Genomic DNA, 21,134 nt, shown 5'->3' with positions numbered 1-21,134 from the left:
GTGCACAAAGCAAGGTCCATAAAGACATGAATGAGTGAGTTTGCGGTGGTGGAACTTTACTGGCCTGCACAGAGCCTTTGGGATGAATTAGAGAACAAATAGGTATCTCCCTAATGTGGGTACAGACAGCAATAAAAACTTGACAGCTGTTCTAATCCCTCTCCATTCCTCGTTAACCTTATACGGTTATAATTTATAAATAACTTTAATTCCTGTTTTAAGGGCAACCTCCTACTGGAGGTTGATAGCTGCTTCTTTGCCTTTATCCCATGGTAGTGCTGGTGCTCCACTTCACTAATTAGCACAAGGAGAGGACAAAAAGTGTAAGTCCCGAGCTTTGTTCCTAAGGCCATGTACACACAGGTGGACTTTTCGACCGGACTGGTCCAATGGACTTTTGACGGACTTTTGAATGAACGGACTTGCCTACACACGATTACACCAAAGTCTGACGGATTTGTACGTGATGACGTACGACCGGACTAAAATGAGGAGGTTGATAGCCAGTAGCCAATAGCTGCCCTAACGTGGGTTTTTGTACGTTGGACTAGCATACAGATGAGCGGATTTTTCGACCGGACTCGAGTCCGTCTGAAAGATTTGAAGCATGTTTCAAATCTAAAGTCCGTCAGACTTTCGACTGGAAAAGTCTGCTGAAGGTCCGATGAAGCCCACACACGATCGGATTCTCTGCCGGACTCGGTCCGTCGGAAAGTCCGCTCGTGTGTACGCTGCATAACAGGTACTTCTCTGACTTGGACCCAGTCTGGAGGATTTCTCCATAGCAGCATGGTGCACAGCAAGGTTGGTACAGATATAATTGAAGGGCTTAGTCTCCCCTTGAAATTGATGGTTATCCTATATCCATGGCAGTGATGACCTTTCACGCCATCTGGCAGAATTAAAGGGCCAAAATGCATGGTGAGAATAAACCTATAACCAAATTTTGATTGAGTGTATACCTTGACGCCTTTTCGGGGCACTCCATTTTATCATTGTTATTTCATATACCAATAGTCATACCACTGCAATATCATGCCTTGGGTGTATTGATCACCATGACTACAATCATGCGTCATTGCTGGAGCTTATACTATATGACTATTGTAGAGACATTAGACTGTTATCTCCAGGGGGTCAAGGACTGATCTCGTTAGTCCTACATGCTGTATAAAGCACATTTGATTTTTATGCATACAGTAAATTATTTATAAAATGCCGACAATTTCCACAGAAATTTACAGTACACATTATTCTTTTGCCACCGGCTGCGTTGTTACAAATGATTCCAGAGGAAACTACAATGCTCTGGCATGTGATATCAAAACCCTGCCTCTAGCAAGATGGCTGCCTTCACAGAGACACAGAGCAGAACAAGGCATGGTGGGCCAGTAATGAGTGAGTGATCAGCTGCAGGGAGACTACAGACAAAACTGTTGACTGCTCCTTTGCCCTCTGCCTACCTTTTTATGGGCACAGCTTCCAGTGTTCAGTTCCTCTTTAACCTCTTGCTTACTAGGCACTTAAACCCCCCTCCTGCCCTGACCAATTTTTAGCTCTCAGTGCTGTCACACTTTGAATGAGAATTGCGCGGTGATACTACACTGTACTCAAATGAAATTTTTATCATTTTTTTTCACACAAATAGAGCTTTCTTTTGGTGGCATTTAATCACCACTTGGGTTTTTATTTTTTGCTAAACAAACAAAAAAAGACAGACATTTTTGAAAAAACAAAACAAAACACGTTTCATAGTTTGTTATAACATTTTGCAAACGGGTAATTTTTTTCCTTCATTGATATTCGCTGATGAGGCTGCACTGATGGGCACTGATGGGCTACAGTGATAGGCACAGATAAGGCAACACTGATAGGCACAGATAAGGCGACACAGATAGGCACGGATAAGACTGCACTGATGGGCACTGATGGGTGGCACTGATGAGTGACACTGATGGGTGGCACTGATGGGCACTGGTAGGTGGCATTGATAGGCAGCATTGGTGATAAGGCACTGATTGGTGACATTTATAGGTGGCACTGTGGGCACTGATAGGTAACACTGTGGGCAATGATGGGTGGTACTGTGGGCACTGGTAGGCGGCACTGTTGTGCACTGGTAGGTGGCACAGGTGGGCACAGAAGCCTCTGCAGAGACTCTCCACGATTGTGACTGATGTCCCTCTCACAGCCGCTGTTGATCAGCTTTTTTTTCCGCGTGAGGAGAAAAAATAGCCAGTTACCGGCTCTGTTTACATCACATGATCAGCTGTCATTGGCTGACAGCTGATCACACGGTAAGGGGTTGGGATCGACCCTTTACTCCGATCTGTGATCAGCCGATCTCATAGACTCATAGACTCACTGATCACAGAGCGTGCCGCGCAGGCACCCTGCAGGGGACGCTCAGGCCGTTCGAGCATGGGAGGACGTCCATGGACGCCCTTCCGGCAAAGTAGTTCCACGCTGTAGCCGTCTTTTGGCTATAGCATGGACGGAAAGAGGTTAAAGTGAAATTAAACCCTAAACCAAAAATGTAATATATTGCAGCTTACCAATCATTAGATGTGGTTGCTGCATTACTTTTCTTTTTTAGAGTTTTTTCCCTCTGTTTTCACCTGGTGATGGCCAGTAACACACTTTCTGTATTAGAGTGCCTACACACCGAAGGATGAAAGAACAACAGAGACACCATTGGACAGCAGCATTGTCAATCTGGGAGGAGGGCAGCGTTAGATTGCTAGCAGAATTAGATACACTGACATATGGAATCCGAACTCTTTTTACGCAGTTACAGTAAGTTTTATTCCTTTTGTGATGAACGTTTTTTATAAATAAAAAAAGCTGATCATTCTACAGTATGTTCCTACTGCATTCATACAGACACATATATGGGTCAGTTTAAATATGGGTGGAATCCAATGAACCCTCCAGATAGTGGGAAAAAACTAAAGCACCAAAAGAAAAGCCCCACCAACACAATGCAGAGCATTAAACTCCATACAGTGTCCCTATAGGAACTGACCTGCAAGAACTTTAGCCATGTAGCTCTATGCTAATCTCACATACACATTCGCAATGGTACATACAGACACATATTTGGGTCAGTTTAGATTTGGGTGGAAGCCAATGAACCCTCCAGATTGTTAAAAAAATCACTACAGTACCAAAAGAAAAGCCCCATCAACACAACACAGAGCATATCAATTCAATACAGACAGTGTATCTAGTAGGAACTGACCTGCAAGAACTGTATCCATGTAACGCTATGCTAATCTCATGTGCACATTTACAATGGTACATACAGACAAATTTGCGAGTTGGTTTGGATTTGGAAGGAAGCCAATGAACCCTCCAGATTATGCAAAAAAAACTAAAGTACCAAAAGAAAAGCCCCACTAATGCCCCGTACACACGGTCGGATTTTCCGATGGAAAATGTCCAATCGGAGCGTGTTGTCGGAAATTCCGACCATGTGTGGGCTCCATCGGACATTTTCCATCGGATTTTCCGACACACAAAGTTGGAGAGCAGGAGATAAAATTTTCCGACAACAAAATCCGTTGTCGGAAATTCCGATCGTGTGTACACAAATCCGACGGACAAAGTGCCACGCATGCTCAGAATAAATAAAGAGATGAAAGCTATTGGCCACTGCCCCGTTTATAGTCCCGACGTACGTGTTTTACGTCACCGCGTTTAGAACGATCGGATTTTCCGACAACTTTGTGTGACCGTGTGTATGCAAGACAAGTTTGAGCCAACATCCGTCGGAAAAAATCCTAGGATTTTGTTGTCGGAATGTCCGAACAAAGTCCGACCGCGTGTACGGGGCATTACACAATGCAGAGCATTAAACTTCCATACAGACATTGTCCCAAGTGGGAACTGACCTGCAAGAACTTTAAGCATTTAGTGCTATGCTAATGCAACATCCATGTTCACAATGGTGCATATAGACACATATTTGAGTCAGTTTAGATTTGGGTGGAAGCCTTTGAACCCTCAAGAATGTGGTAAAACACTAAAGCACCAAAAAGAAAAGCCCCACTAACACAATGCTAAGCACTAAACTCCATACAGTGTCCCTAGTAGGAACTTACCTGCAAAAACGTTAGCCATGGAGCTTTATGTTAATCTCACATACACATTCGCAATGGTACATACAGACACATATTTGGGTCAGTTTAGATTTGGGTGGAAGCCAATGAATTTTCCAGATTGTGGAAAAAAAAAAAACTAAAGCACCAAAAGAAAAGCCCCACCAACATAATGCAGAGCATTAAACTCCATACAGTGTCCCTAATAGAAACTGACCTGCAAGAACTTTAACCATGTTGCTCTATGCTAATCTCACGTACACATTCACAGTGGTACATACAGACACATATTTGGGTCAGTTTAGATTTTTGTGTGGAAGCTAATGAACCCTCAAGATTGTGGGGAAAAAGTAAAGTTTTAAAAGAAAAGCCCCACCAACAGAATGCAGAACAATAAATGCCATACAGACATTGTCCCTAGTAGGAACTGACCTGCAAGAACTTTAACCATGTAGCGCTATGCTAATCTCACGTACACATCCACAATGATACACACACATATTTGGGTCAGTTTAGATTTGGGTGGAAGCCAATGAACCCTCCAGATTGTGGGAAAAAACTAAAGCACCAATAGAAAAGCCCCACCAACACAATGCAGAGCATTAAACTCCAAACAGTGTCCCTAATAGAAACTGAGCTGCAAGAACTTTAACCATGTAGCTCTATGCTAATCTCACATACACATTCGCAATGCTACATACATACACATATTTGGGTCAGTTTAGAATTGGGCAGAAGCCAATGAACCCTCCAGATTGTGGGGAAAACTAAAGCGTCAAAAGAAAAGCCCCACCAATGTGGAGCATATAATCTCAATACAGACAAGGTCTCTAATATGAACTGACCTGTAAGAACTTTCACCATGTAGGTCTATTGAAATCTCAAATGCACACCACAATGGTATATCTTCTGTTTACCGTGTTTGTAGATGAAAAAAAAAAAAAGGTTTCTCCCTTCGTCAACTCTGAAAGCTCAGCATACACACTGAAAATGCATTTATTCAAGATGTGAGGAATGTTATTCACCTTCTGTCTGAAGGAGAGGTAATCACTTTACCATACATGGCCTTGAGCAATGATGTATTAAGCAGGAGCGTAGAATAGGCATGCATTTCATTCAAGCTCTGGAAGCATCCATCAATCTCTAAGAACCTTGCTCTGATGATAACTTATAAATTAGGAAAGTTGGTTTCTGTAAAATCACGGGTCACACACCAGAGGTCAACAGAGGGAGATGATCGAGTTACTGATGTAGCTTAGCTCAGTCTGAGAGGTAATTAGCGACAAAAGATGTTGTTACGTATTTACTCAGACAGGAAACAAGGTAGCAACGTAATGACTCCAACATACGTCTACCCATGTAACTGATCTGTCGTTGTGATCTTTCAAAGAGGGGTGTTATGTTTAAACCTGATAGCTCTGGTTGTACGAGATATGTCTTATGGATCCCCAATTCACCTGTGACTAATCAGACGGTATTTACGGGTGTCATGAGTCATGACGGTTTTTCTGGACGAATGGTAAACCAATCTTTGAAACAATATTATCGGAGTATAATATTATTAATCAGTGAACCGTGAAAAAACACATTTGAATGACGGGTAATGGGAACCATGTGCTGGTGAACAGATTTATGAAGGAGTGATCACATGATTGTATAAGAAGTAGGAATGGACAAGATGACATGATTGTCTACTCTAGACAAAGAAGGGGGGGGGCTGACTATATGTGTCTTCTACATGTTGGAGCTACGGCTGCCCATACCAAGTTGAATAGTTACAAGCAGTGAAAAAGTTCTGGCCTATAACTGAGCAGAGACCTTCCACCGCAATGATTAGGTGATCACAATTAGGATCCCTTACAGAGTTGTTACCTGTTCCATTTTCCAGGAACGGCTCGGAGTCTCTGAGATATGTCCTTCAAATTTTTAATCAAAGGAAATAGTCCTGCTTTTCAAACTTACCAGTTTTAAGCATATCGTTGCTCACTGCTTTATTCAAAGTGTATCTATGGTCAACATTTTAAATCATCGTTTCATTTGCACATTGTATTTCGATTATTTCTAGTCTACTCTATTCCTCTAAAATCTTACTTTGTGAAGATCCTCACACCTTTACTTCTGTATTCGCTGTATTAGCTCTATGCTAATCTCATGTACACATTCACAACGCTACATACATACACATATTTGGGTCAGTTTAGAATTGGGTAGAAGCCGATGAACCCTCCAGATTGTGGGGAAAAGCTAAAGCAACAAAAGAAAAGCCCCACCAATTGGTGTACCATTTCAATTCTGTATTCGCTATGGCCTATGAAAAGGCTCTGCTGTGTCACACATTTCACAGAGCCTGCCTTCTGAACTAAAGAGGTGCTGAGAGGAGGAGTTTCAGGAGGTGGAGTCAGTACAGGAATCAGTGGTTGGAAGCAGCACAGTACCATGGGATATGTAGTCCTTGGAAATTAAAAGTAAACAGCAGAGGAGAAGCTGCAAAGCATGCAGGCAATCCAGGAAGTTGTGGAAAGAGATGGTCAGTAGACAGGCAGAACTCACAACATTAAAGGGGATTTTTCAAGTAATCTTATTTTTGATTGTCATATTTAGCTACAGTCTGTGCTGTTATTACAATGCCGATGTTATAAAATGAAACCGCATGCTGTGACCATAGAACTCCTTTAACTTAAAAAGCAGAACTTCATTTTACTTGCTAGTGACATCCGACTTTTGCATTTCCATCGTGCAGTGTATATATTTATCCCAAGGCTCTAGGGTGGATTACATGATTCACTTGTCACTGAGAGCTATCATCCCCTTTCATCTGTACATTACATTTGAGGGATTTTAAAGAATGAATCTATACAAGGCTGATTAGCTTGAGCTTAAACTACGGGTCAATAGACAGCAACGCGAAGGTGAGGAGCAAAAGACAATGTTTTATATAGAGTCGCTGGCTTCAGAAAAAATTCAATCAGTGCTGACAACCTGCAAATGTGTTAAAAGGGTTCAAAACCAAATGAGGTCTCAGTATATATATTTTTTTACGTTCCTGTGCCTACACGTTATGATTTGTGACTCAATTTTTTTAAATACTTTGAAATACCCTTCATCTCAGTTATAAAAATGCAACTGCCAGTCCTCATACTGCAGTGCTCTGTGCTGGCATAGCTGAGTGACAGCCACACCTCTCATCACAAGTGTCCGTACAGAGAGAAGAGGAGGGGGCATGTCTGACCAGCTTTGTTAAATTCTGCTCCCTCCACAGTCCAGAGCTTCAGGGAGCACTGGAGGGACGGTCAGAGAGCTGGTGATTTTTGGTGTAGAGGCGGGGGGGGACGGGGACTGATGAATGTATGTTTTTTCTTTTTGCCACACTTCTATTTTAATTTGTTAGTCAAGTCTATCTAACTCTGCTAGTCTAACATTACCCTCCCCCCAGGCTGACAATGTTGCTGTCCAAGCATGCCTTCATGGCTCCTCCATCCAGGCTGGATACACCCTAAGACAGGAACTGTGCTACTAGCCGAATCACCAGATAACGACAAAAAAGCCTAAAAAGAAAATGAATGCAGCCACTCCATCTAGGAAAGGAGTAAACTGCAATATATAAAATGTTTTTTTTGGGGTTTATTACTGCTTTTAGCTGGTAATACATATTCCAATTTTACTTTACCATTTGTGTACAATTTAGATTTACCAACAGCTATATAACATGACCGGGGGTGCTATAAACAGCCATTTTGTATTCACACAGTTTAAATGTACTTTATTCTGGAAAAGTTGCTGCAGCTGTATATAAAAAAACTGAATTTTCTCTAAATTTAGCAGCTACAAACACTGCTGCTGATTTTTAAAAGGCACCTAGGTAAGAACTGCATAAGTGGAAGCAGTTACCTATAAAAATCAATACTTGCTCCCCCCCAAAAAAAACTGTAATTCATTTACAGGCTGGGGGGGGGGTTTGAACTAGCAATGCTTCACTGTTTCAGTGAAGTTTAGAGTGACGTTCCGCTTTATACATCACTGGCAGCATTATAGTTTAGCCCAACTTCTTGTCACTTTTGCTGGACAGCTTAGCCTGTATGTAATTGTGGAGAAAAAAATAAATACATGTGACATACAAAAAAAAGAATTCATATACCATAAGCAATTTTTACAAGATTTTTCACAAATATTCTTTTAAAAATACGTAGCTTTGCTTTGATAAAAAAGAATTCCACTACAGAGGTTTGTGTTGTATGTGTGTATTTAGTGTTATATGGAGAATTCAGCTCACTGGGTAGAGCAATTTTAGTCCATGCCTGTCCAAACTGTGGTTTTAAGGCTTGCCAGCCCACTTTTATTAACCCTTTCATTACTAAGCCTATTTTTGAAATTTGGTGTTTACAAGTTAAAATCCGTATTTTTTGCTAGAAAATTACTTAGAGTTCCCAAACATTATATATATTTTTTTAGCAGAGAATCTAGAGAATAAAATGGAGATTGTTGCAATAGTTTATATCACATGGTATTTGTGCAGCGGTGTTTTAAACACAAATTTTTAGAAAAGGGACACTTTCATGAATTTTAAAAAATCCAAACAGTAAAGTTACCCCAATTCTTTTGTATAATGTGAAAGATGTTACGCCGAGTAAATAGATACCAAACATATCACCCTTTATAATTGCACGCACTCGTGGAATGGCGACAAACTACGGTACCTATGAATTTCCATAGGCGACGCTTTAAATTTTTTTTACAGAGTTACAGAGGAGGTCTAGCTCTTGCTCTTGCTCTGACGATCGCGGCGATACCTCACATGTGTGATTTGAACACCGTTTACATATGCGGGCGCGACTTCCATATGCGTTTTCTTTGCTGCGCGAGCTCGCAGGGACGGGGGCACTTTAAAAAATTTTTTTTTTTAATTTATTTATTTTATTTATTTTTATAGTTTATAAATTGTGTTTAAAAATTTTTTTTTTTTTTTTTACTTTTATTGCTGTCACAAGGAATGTAAACATCCCTTGTGACAGTAATAGGTGGTGACAGGTACTCTTTATGGAGGGATCGGGGGTCTAAGAGACCTCCGATCCCTCCTTTGCACATCAAAGTATTCAGATCGCCAAAAACGGCGATTCTGAATACTGTATTTTTTTTTAAAACCGGCGCCATTGGCAGCCGAGTAAACGGGAAGTGACGTCATGACGTTGCTTCCGTGTTTACATTGAGAAGGCTGGAATGAAGCCGCCCACAGCTTCGTTCCAGCCCACCCACAGCCGCCGGAGGCAGCCGATTGGACACTGGGCCTACCGATCGCACGGGAGGCCCGGTAAGAGCGACGGGAGGCGGCGGGAGGGGGGATGTCCCCTCCCGCTCCTCCGGTATAACAGCTGAGCGGCTTTTAGCTGCATCGATTGTTATACTCGGGTAGCCGATCGCCCGCTGTAAACAACGGTACCGGGATGATGCCTGCAGCTGCGGGCATCATCCCGGTATAACCCCGAAAGCCGAGTACGCATATCTGCGTACGGTCGGCGGGAAGGGGTTAAACAAACTTAAAGGAGAAAAGCTTGTTTGGCTGTACTTTTCCTGTGGATCACAGGAGTGCAGTTCATTCTGCACTCATGTGTCCCGTTTTCAGCAGACACTGGGTTGAAGCCCAGTGTCAGCTGATGTCATAAAGCCGGTCCAGGCTGGGGAAAAATTGCGACAATATGGTTGGGATCCATACCGACACCTGGTTCAGCCTGGCCCCACGAGCAGGAAAAGTGGGCAGAGCAGAGAGTGGTGACTGACAGTCAGCAGCTCTCTGCTCACGGAACTCTGAGAACAGAGCGATCAGCGGTGTTTGATCACTCAGTTCTTAGTCTTTGAGCCAGCCGGGAACAGCTGCAGCATCGGACCGATGCTGTATCCACCTAGGTAAGTATGATTCTTGAAAAAAAAAACCCCTATACTTCTCTTTTAATGTTCAACAGAAAATAGTTGTCCAAGTGGGGGATTTTTAAGATTAAAACAGGTAAAGGAGAAATGCAGAGCCACCTGGCTTCCCCTTCACCAGTTAGGCTTCAACATTGACTATTCACTTCTGGTTCCCCAGACTACCTTACACAGTACCGCTATGTTGCATTCAGCTTTCACAGCTCTCCTGGCTCTCTCATCCTTTTCACTTGCAGCACCCCACTGTACAGGCCCACTCTCTGGCCTTTGGATAGGGGCTCTCTTGACACCCTGGGCTCTCTCAGTTCTCTGAGACTTCCAGACTCCCTTAGTCCCCTGGTCTTGTCTAGTCATCTCGGCTTTCCCAGTCTCCCAAACTCTCTCATCCATCTCGACTCTCTCTTAGCCTATGGCCAAGGAAACTCTCCTCCAGCATGAAGTGTTGTCTCACCTCTGTCTCCTAACAGGAGTGCACACCTGTCTCATAACGGGAACCCTGAGCTATGCCCAAGCCTACCATTATAAAGAATGTGTGAACTTGCACACACAGCCTGCCAGTTTCCTGTAAGACCTGGACACTGGGTTGGAGATTTACTAAAATCCAGGGAAGCTGTAAAAACAGTTTCCGCCGCTCATAATCGATACCCGGAGGTCTGCACTCTGCAAACATGTGCAAACCCTGTGTCCCTTCTACAACCATTTTCACAGTGCCGAGGCCTTGCATGGTCACATAAGGGTCAGATAAGCAAAGCCAGGATTGTTTGTACAAAGTTGCTTAGATGCCTCAAGACAGATGATTTGTTATAGATGTTACCTGAGTGCTTGCAACGTTTGTCCCATCTGTAACTTCCACCGTCATATTGTAGCTTGAGCGGAGTTCAGCATCCAGTGGCTTAGCAATCACAATTGTCCCCACTCCTTTTTCAATGTCAAAAGTGCTATCCACATTGCCACCTGTTACAGGAAGAAACATCAAGTCAAACTCAAGAAAAGGCATACTATTTCTTGGCATATCATCATGAGCAAAGAATAGTCCAATAACTCTATTAAAAGTTTGCTTTTAAAGTGCTGTTATCGGTTTGTGCAATTTGTTCTGATTGAATGTGGACAAAAATAAATATTAGGCTATTTTCTCTTCAGGTTGAATGTTTTTCTTCATACAGAATAGAATAAATCAGGAAAATACAGCATTATGGCGAATAGATGGAGCTGACAATCACGGTGAGTATTTATTTCTTATGATCATCAGCTCCTTTTAGCAGCTATAATGCAGAATTTTCCTGATTTGCACTATTCTGTATTCGACCTGGACAGGAAATAGCCTAATATCGTTGCTCCCATTCACACAGAAAGAATGTGTATGCACTTTCAAGGAATGGACAGCTCTGTGAATTTTTATTCATACACCCTTAAGAGTTTTAGTTGCCCTCTGTACTAATAGACTGTGTTATTACAATATATATATATATATATATATATATATATATATATATATATATATAGATAGATAGATAGATAGATAGATAGATAGATAGATAGATAGATAGATAGATAGATAGATAGATAGATAGATAGATATATCTATATATAGATATATACTGTATAAATGTATACTGTATGCATTACTATGTGTAATAAACGTTAGGAAAAATTCAGATATATACAACCTTTGGTCATTGCTTACCCATTTCTAAAGTTTGTTTCTCTTATGCCCCGTACACACGGTCGGATTTTCCGACGGAAAATGTGTGATAGGAGCTTGTTGTCGGAAATTCCGACCGTGTGTGGGCTCCATCACACATTTTCCATCGGAATTTCTGACACACAAAGTTTGAGAGCTTGCTATAAAATTTTTCGACAACAAAATCCGTTGTCGGAAATTCCGATCGTGTGTACACAAATCCGACGCACAAAGTGCCACGCATGCTCAGAATAAATAAAGAGATGAAAGCTATTGGCCACTGCCCCGTTTATAGTCCCGACGTACGTGTTTTACGTCACCGCGTTCAGAACGATCGGATTTTCCGACAACTTTGTGTGACCGTGTGTATGCAAGACAAGTTTGAGCCAACATCCGTCTGAAAAAATCCATGGATTTTGTTGTCGGAATGTCCGATCAATGTCCGACCGTGTGTACGGGGCATTAGTGTTTTGGGGAATTTGGTGAGTGTTCAGGTTGTCACGTCTACTGATTGCTTTGCAGCTATGCTCAGGTTATTGATATTATATGTCTATTATACCTCTATAACTGGACCAATGCACTGCATGGACAGTCAACCTCTACAGACATGACCAGCACATTCCCCTTTCAGTAAATTTTGCATGATTCCACTCCACTTTCAAGATGGCATGACAATTCCTTTTGTATTCAAGGGTCAGCCACCAAAAATTAATACAGTAAAGCCTTGGTTTGCGAGCATAATTCGTTCCAGAAACATGCTAGTAATCCAAAGCACTTGTATATCAAAGCATTTTTTTTACAGGGTATAAAAGAGAAGAAAGGCACCTCTTAGTGTACCAATAAGTTGCTAAATGTTGTACCTTCATTAAATGTAACCATATTGCTATACTTAGAGGCTCCTCTCTTTTTTTTTTATACTCAGTTGTGACATGGCGCTACTCTTATATCAACACATCGGTTGTATATCAAGTCAAAATTTATTAAAACATTTTGCTTGTCTTGCAAAACGCTCTCAAACCAAGTTACTCTCAAACCAAGGTTTTATTGTATTTCAGTTAAAGGAAGTCTTTTAGGCTGATTCACCTACTTCTTTTTAGATTTTGCATATTCCAACTGTGAGATTGTGTCACTATAGTTCCACTTCCAGCTACTTCAGAGTCTCACTCCTCCTATTAAAACAAGGACCCACCTACTCTTCTAATTACATCTTAAAATGCCAGAAATGAATGCCCCAAGAAAAGGGATATTTAGTAGATGACCATTTAAAAAAGCATTGTTTTGTTCCAAAAATATTTTTGGAACAAATGTTTTGACTTTTTCTAACTATGGTCATTGAATACTTGACCACTGGTCATCCATGCATTACTGCTTTCCTTAGGGCGTTAATTTTTTGTATTTTGTCGTAATTAGGAATATAGTTGCATAGTAGGTGAGGTTGAAAAAAGAAGTCCATCAAGTCCAACCTATGTGTGTGATTATATGTCAGTATTACATTGTATATCCTTGTATGTTGTGGTAGTTCAGGTGCTTATCTAATAGTTGACAGTTTTATTTGGACCTTGGTTGACCCTATTTTCAATATTTAATTGTTAATGTAGTTGCCCCAGCCCCAAACCTGTTAAAAATGTACGTAATTTCCGTAATTGAAATGAAAAGAAACATCCAGCAGGACTCTTTCTTAAGCCTGTCCAAAGATTTCAGAGGATGTGCAGGCACAGTGCAACCATTCACAAGGCAGTAAATGTGTGGGGTGCTACAAAGAACTTCATAAGCTTATATGGTCTTCAAACCTTGAATGTTCATGCCAAAGAAGAAGAAAGTGGGACAATGTCAGCAGTCAAGACCTGCCTAAACAATGTTAGCCCCAGTATACGAGTGCCAGTAGGCATCTACTCGCCATGATAGAGACAGGAAATTGGTTTAACTCCCAAGTTATAGTCTAATTTAATTTTTATTTCTTGAAAGCCATGCTTTACAGGATTTTTGTGCATTGATTTGAAAGGTTATTATCTACATGTGTGGGTAATTTTACATACATATATTGTATATCTGTGAACGATATTTGTAGCTTTAACATATTGTTAAATTTCTGTTTTAGGTTTAGCAGGGATTGTATGCAAAGGCCAAATTAGCTGGAACACAAGCCAAAGAGCAACACCGTACTAAAGTCCCGTAACACTCCCTACAAGTGTTGGAGCCCGCACAGCGTTACACAATGCCATGCTCAAATGCAATTGATAAGAGTGGAATGTTCTGGATGTTAGATGATACAGCTTGACTCCATTAACTGCATGGCAACACAGCATTTCACAGTGTTCCATTCCAAATCTCACGACTCCTCATGGCAAACAATGAAAGAGCCGGTTCTATCTGTCAGCGTCTAGTTAGCGGGGATTGAAACGATTGATAGGAAAATTTCTCTTTACACAAGGGAGACTCTATCCAATGAACGCTAGCGAAGCGATGTAAAGAAATTCTCTTCAATTCCTTGTTTTTTCAAGCAGAATGTGGTTACAAACCATTGTATGTCATGCTGGTCCTACACATGATGGTACATTTGTCCAATAAAACGATTGTGCCAACAAAGAATGATATATTTTAGATATTGACTGCAATTAATGGGCAGATTGAAAAAATGATCGTTTTTTAATTAAAAGTAACAACCACTCCTGGCAGAAGATTCAACTAAACGCAGCAAGATGTCTTTCCTCTGTATTGAACATTTTTTCTTTTAATGAAATATTTTGAACCAATTACATCTATGATTTACAGTAGGTTTATACTTTTTTTGGGGTTACTTATTCTTCTGTTGCAGTACATCTGTTTTATTGCATTTCCAGGGATTGCAAAGGAATATCAAAAAACAGAGCCCTGCAGTCAAGTGGAATGGAAACTACAGGGGTCCATACATAGTACTGCTGTGCATGTAGTTATGTTTTCAGGATTTCCTTTACCCTACAGAAGCACTTTAAATTAATGTCAATTGCCTGAAATTTATAACAGCTATTTTATCTAATGAAAGCTCCAAAAACATGACCTGTTGGGGTTATTTAGGATCTAAGGTTGGGAAACACTGATCTAGACCTTTGGTGTAGGTAGGCAAGGCCCTGGCATACACTGTGACCTTACACTAGGACCCTTATCTGTCTGCAGCTTATATGGCTGTATGGATGTCCTCAGGTTTATTCCTGCAATCCAAAAACACACTGGAATGTTAACTACATTACATCTAGGAATAGAGCATTAGAGTGTAAGCTTCCGCATGGCTCAGGAAAACAGGCGACAATTAGTTCTAAAGCAACATTAAAGTGAATCAGTGGCCAAACTATGGACACTAAAACATTTACATTTGTTTAACATGCTGATTCCAATCTGATACCCCTGAGAAAGCGTATATCTCGAAACGCGTCGGATGCTCACCGCATGTGTGTTCCATGTGCACTGGAGTTTTATGATTGTGGATTTCTGCACATTGTATTGCTACTTTTTGTATATGTCATGCATAGTGTACCCTGTGTATATTTACCCTATGTACTATAGACCTATTTAGATCTATACCACAATAAACACCTAAATTCATTCCAACAAATCCCAAATTTCTTATACTCTTTCACTACTCATGAGTGGTTGTTCCCTTTAAATTCCCACAAGAGGGTCAAATTTCTATTCAGCTTGCTATATTTGGGATGCCGGTTCACCCCACTCTCTAGACCAACTGAGCACCACCCCCTGTTCATTTCAACATGCAGTAAATGTGCTAAGAATTAGCCCCTTACGGACATCTGTAGCTGCCTGCATTTATTTATTCAAAGTTTATAGCAGAAGAACTGAAATCCGCCAAGTCCTTCTCTCAGCAGCTCAGCTCCCCCTCCTTTTCTAGGCAATGGCTTCACAGCTCAGCTTTTTCTGCTCCTCCCTCCCAGCAGTGACTTAGTAGTCTTGCAGCCTAAAATATTCTAATGTTTACATAGAGCAGGAGCTCTGGGATGGGGGAAAAGAGAACTGAGAGAACAACTTAGAGAACTTCAGTGATTCTGCTGTTAATTTTGAGGTTGACTTGCTCCACAATGACTACAGCTATAAAGGTCAGTGATAATTAAAGTGTAACTAAACCCAGGACCCTGCATTCACTACATCTATCAGTGTCCTGCCAAGTACTGGTTAAAGCTTGTAGGATCATTTTTCATTCTTCTCTAACTGTCCTATGAGGTTGTATGACCCTTGACCTTCTCCCTGTACAGTAGTGATTGGCCCTGTGCCGATCACATGCACACTCCCAAAAAAAAACAAAAAACTCTCTAGCAATACACACCAAACTAAGCACATGCAGAGTGCCTTCTAGGGCTCTGTACTGTCAGCAGATGAATTGGGGACAGTAAAAGAAAGGGATGATCAGAAAAGATCAAACAATCTTTTTACACAATGTGGAGGATTAACCCCTTAGGTTCCACAGTGAGTATAACAACAAGCATGTGGACACATTTGGGAGATGTGGGACTTTAACCACTTAAGGACCGCCTAACGCCGATTTACGTCGGCAAAGCGGCACGGGCAGGCAAAATCACGTACATGTACGTGATTTGCCTTCCGCGGGTGGGGGGTCCGATCGGACCCCCCCCCCGCCGCCCGAGGCGGTCCCGTTCTGTTCCCCGGCGATCCGAGATGAGGGGGAGGCCATCCGTTCGTGGCCCCCCTCTCGCGATCGCCGCCGGCCAATGGGAACATTCCTTTGCTGCTGTATGCTAAACAGCAGCAAAGGAAATGATGTCATCTCCCCTCAGCTCGGTATTCCGTTCCAGCGCCGAGGGGAGAAGACATCAATGTAAGTGCACAACACACTACACACACAGTAGAACATGCCAGGCATACAAAACACCCCGATCCCCCCCCGATCGCCCCCCGATCCCCCCCCAATCACCCCCCCCCCCCGTCACAAACTGACACCAGCAGGTTTTTTTTTTTTTTTTTTTTCTGATTACTGCATAGTGTCAGTTTGTGACAGTTACAGTGTTGGGACAGTTAGTATTACCCCCCTTTAGGTCTAGGGTACCCCCCTAACCCCCCTAATAAAGTTTTAACCCCTTGATCACCCCCTGTCACCAGTGTTGCTAAGCGATCATTTTTCTGATCGCTGTATTAGTGTCACTGGTGACGCTAGTTAGGGACGTAAATATTTAGGTTCGCCGTCAGCGTTTTATAGTGTCAGGGACCCCCATATACTATCTAATAAATGTTTTAACCCCTTGATTGCCCCCTAGTTAACCCTTTCACCACTGATCACCGTATAAACATTACGGTTGACGCTGGTTAGTTCGTTTATTTTTTATAGTGTCAGGGCACCCGCCGTTTATTACCGAATAAAGGTTTAGCCCCCTGATCGCCCGGCGGTGATATGCGTCGCCCCAGGCAGCGTCAGATTAGCGCCAGTACCGCTAACACCCACGCACGCAGCATACGCCTCCCTTAGTGGTATAGTATCTGATCGGATCAATATCTGATCCGATCAGATCTATACTAGCGTCCCCAGCAGTTTAGGGTTCCCAAAAACGCAGTGTTAGCGGGATCAGCCCAGATACCCGCTAGCACCTGCGTTTTGCCCCTCCGCCCGGCCCACCCAAGTGCAGTATCGATCGATCGCTGTCACTTACAAAACACTAAACGCATAACTGCAGCGTTCGCAGAGTCAGGCCTGATCCCTGCGATCGCTAACAGTTTTTTTGGTAGCATTTTGGTGAACTGGCAAGCAAGCACCAGGCAGCGTCAGGTTAGCGCCAGTAGCGCTAACACCCACGCACGCACCGTACACCTCCCTTAGTGGTATAGTATCTGATCGGATCAATATCTGATCCGATCAGATCTATACTAGCGTCCCCAGCAGTTTAGGGTTCCCAAAAGCGCAGTGTTAGCGGGATCAGCCCAGATACCTGCTAGCACCTGCGTTTTGCCCCTCCGCCCGGCCCGGCCCACCCAAGTGCAGTATCGATCGATCACTGTCCCTTACAAAACACTAAACGCATAACTGCAGCGTTCGCAGAGTCAGGCCTGATCCCTGCGATCGCTAACAGTTTTTTTGGTAGCGTTTTGGTGAACTGGCAAGCACCAGCCCCAGGCAGCGTCAGGTTAGCGCCAGTACCGCTAACACCCACGCACGCAGCATACACCTCCCTTAGTGGTATAGTATCTGAATGGATCAATATCTGATCCGATCAGATCTATACTAGCGTCCCCAGCAGTTTAGGGTTCCCAAAAACGCAGTGTTAGCGGGATCAGCCCAGATACCTGCTAGCACCTGTGTTTTGCCCCTCCGCCCGGCCCAGCCCAGCCCACCCAAGTGCAGTATCGATCGATCACTGACACTTACAAAACACTAAACACATAACTGCAGCGTTCGCAGAGTCAGGCCTTGATCCCTGCGATCGCTAACAGTTTTTTTGGTAGCGTTTTGGTGAACTGGCAAGCACCAGCGGCCTAGTACACCCCGGTCGTAGTCAAACCAGCACTGCAGCAACACTTGGTGACGTGGCGAGTCCCATAAGTGCAGTTCAAGCTGGTGAGGTGGCAAGCACAAGTAGTGTCCCGCTGCCACCAAGAAGACAAACACAGGCCCGTCGTGCCCATAATGCCCTTCCTGCTGCATTCGCCAATCCTAATTGGGAACCCACCACTTCTGCAGCGCCCGTACTTCCCCCATTCACATCCCCAATCAAATGCAGTCGGCTGCATGAGAGGCATTTTCTTTATGTCCTCCCGAGTACCCCTACCCAACGAACCCCCCCCAAAAAAGATGTTGTGTCTGCAGGAAGCGCGGATATAGGCGTGACACCCGCTATTATTGTCCCTCCTGTCCTGACAATCCTGGTCTTTGCATTTGTGAATGTTTTGAACGCTACCATGCACTAGTTGAGTATTAGCGTAGGGTACAGCATTGCACAGACTAGGACACACTTTCACAGGGTCTCCCAAGATGCCATCGCATTTTGAGAGACCCGAACCTGGAACCGGTTACAGTTACAAAAGTTAGTTACAAAAAAAGTGTCAAAAAAAAAATATATATATAAAATAAAAAAAAATAGTTGTCGTTTTATTGTTCTCTCTCTCTCTATTCTCTCTCTATTGTTCTGCTCTTTTTTACTGTATTCTATTCTGCAATGTTTTATTGTTATTATGTTTTATCATGTTTGCTTTTTCAGGTATGCAATTTTTTATACTTTACCGTTTACTGTGCTTTATTGTTAACCATTTTTTTGTCTTCAGGTACGCCATTCACGACTTTGAGTGGTTATACCAGAATGATGCCTGCAGGTTTAGGTATCATCTTGGTATCATTCTTTTCAGCCAGCGGTCGGCTTTCATGTAAAAGCAATCCTAGCGGCTAATTAGCCTCTAGACTGCTTTTACAAGCCGTGGGAGGGAATGCCCCCCCCCCACCGTCTTCCGTGTTTTTCTCTGGCTCTCCTGTCTCAACAGGGAACCTGAGAATGCAGCCGGTGATTCAGCCAGCTGACCATAGAGCTGATCAGAGACCAGAGTGGCTCCAAACATCTCTATGGCCTAAGAAACCGGAAGCTACGAGCATTTTATGACTTAGATTTCGCCGGATGTAAATAGCGCCATTGGGAAATTGGGGAAGCATTTTATCACACCGATCTTGGTGTGGTCAGATGCTTTGAGGGCAGAGGAGAGATCTAGGGTCTAATAGACCCCAATTTTTTCAAAAAAGACTACCTGTCACTACCTATTGCTATCATAGGGGATATTTACATTCCCCGAGATAACAATAAAAATGATTAAAAAAAAAATATATGAAAGGAACAGTTTAAAAATAAGATAAAAAAAGCAGAAAAATAATAAAGAAAAAAAAAAAAAAAAGCACCCCTGTCGCCCCCTGCTCTCGCGCTAAGGCGAACGCAATCGGCGGTCTGTCGTCAAATGTAAACAGCAATTGCACCATGCATGTGAGGTATCACCGCGAAGGTCAGATCGAGGGCAGTAATTTTTGCAGTAGACCTCCTCTGTAGATCTAAAGTGGTAACCTGTAAAGGCTTTTAAAGGCTTTTAAAAATGTATTTATTTTGTTGCCACTGCACGTTTGTGCGCAATTTTAAAGCATGTCATGTTTGGTATCCATGTACTCGGCCTAAGATCATCTTTTTTATTTCATCAAACATTTGGGAAATATAGTGTGTTTTAGTGCATTAAAATTTAAAAAAGTGTGTTTTTTCCCCAAAAAATGCGTTTGAAAAATCGCTGCGCAAATACTGTGTGAAAAAAAAAAATGAAACACCCACCATTTTAATCTGTAGGGCATTTGCTTTAAAAAAATATATAATGTTTGGGGGTTCAAAGTAATTTTTTTGCAAAAAAAAAATAACTTTTTCATGTAAACAATAAGTGTCAGAAAGGGCTTTGTCTTCAAGTGGTTAGAAGAGTGGGTGATGTGTGACATAAGCTTCTAAATGTTGTGCATAAAATGCCAGGACAGTTCAAAACCCCCCCAAATGACCCCATTTTGGAAAGTAGACACCCCAAGCTATTTGCTGAGAGGCATGTCGAGTCCATGGAATATTTTATATTGCGACACAAGTTGCGGGAAAGAGACACATTTTTTTTTTTTTTTTTTTTTTTTTTGCACAAAGTTGTCACTAAATGTTATATTGCTCAAACATGCCATGGGAATATGTGAAATTACACCCCAAAATACATTCTGCTGCTACCACATGTGTGAGACTTTTTGGGAGCCTAGCCACGTACGGGACCCCGAAAACCAAGCACCGCCTTCAGGCTTTCTAAGGGCGTGAATTTTTGATTTCACTCTTCACTGCCTATCACAGTTTCGGAGGCCATGGAAAGCCCAGGTGGCACAAACCCCCCCCAAATGACCCCATTTTGGAAAGTAGACACCCCAAGCTATTTGCTGAGAGGTATAGTGAGTATTTTGCAGACCTCACTTTTTGTCACAAAGTTTTGAAAATTGAAAAAAGAAAAAAAAAAATGTTTTTTCTTGTCTTTCTTCATTTTCAAAAACAAATGAGAGCTGCAAAATACTCACCATGCCTCTCAGCAAATAGCTTGGGGTGTCTACTTTCCAAAATGGGGTCATTTAGGGGGGTTTTGTGCCACCTGGGCATTCCATGGCCTCCGAAACTGTGATAGGCAGTGAAGAGTGAAATAAAAAATTTTCACCCTTAGAAATCCTGAAGGCTGTGATTGGTTTTCGGGGTCCCGTACGTGGCTAGGCTCCCAAAAAGTCCCACACATGTGGTATCCCCATACTCAGGAGAAGCAGCTAGATGTATTTTGGGGTGCAATTCCACATATGCCCATGGCCTGTGTGAGCAATATATCATTTAGTGACAACTTTATGCAAAAAAAAAAAAAAAAAAAAAAAAGTGTCACTTTCCCACAACTTGTGTCAAAATATAAAATATTCCATGGAC

The 21,134-nt window shown here is 42.3% G+C and overlaps 1 protein-coding gene across 9 annotated transcripts in view; it reads right to left on the bottom strand.

Moving 5' to 3' along the window:
- The window catches only part of FAT3 (FAT atypical cadherin 3), a 974,406-nt gene that overhangs the window by 234,061 nt on the left and 719,211 nt on the right, over positions 1-21,134 (bottom strand). For all 9 annotated transcript variants that reach the window (XM_073612988.1, XM_073612979.1, XM_073612983.1 and 6 more), the window contains one exon: positions 10,831-10,970. In XM_073612988.1, coding sequence (XP_073469089.1) covers positions 10,831-10,970 — 140 coding nt within the window. The remainder of the gene's footprint in view (positions 1-10,830; positions 10,971-21,134) is intronic.

Source organism: Aquarana catesbeiana, linkage group LG02 (assembly GCF_042186555.1).
Source record: "Aquarana catesbeiana isolate 2022-GZ linkage group LG02, ASM4218655v1, whole genome shotgun sequence".
Taxonomy (NCBI): domain Eukaryota; kingdom Metazoa; phylum Chordata; class Amphibia; order Anura; family Ranidae; genus Aquarana; species Aquarana catesbeiana.
Note: the sequence above shows the minus strand (reverse complement) of the source record. Positions and strands in the feature narration are given on the sequence as shown.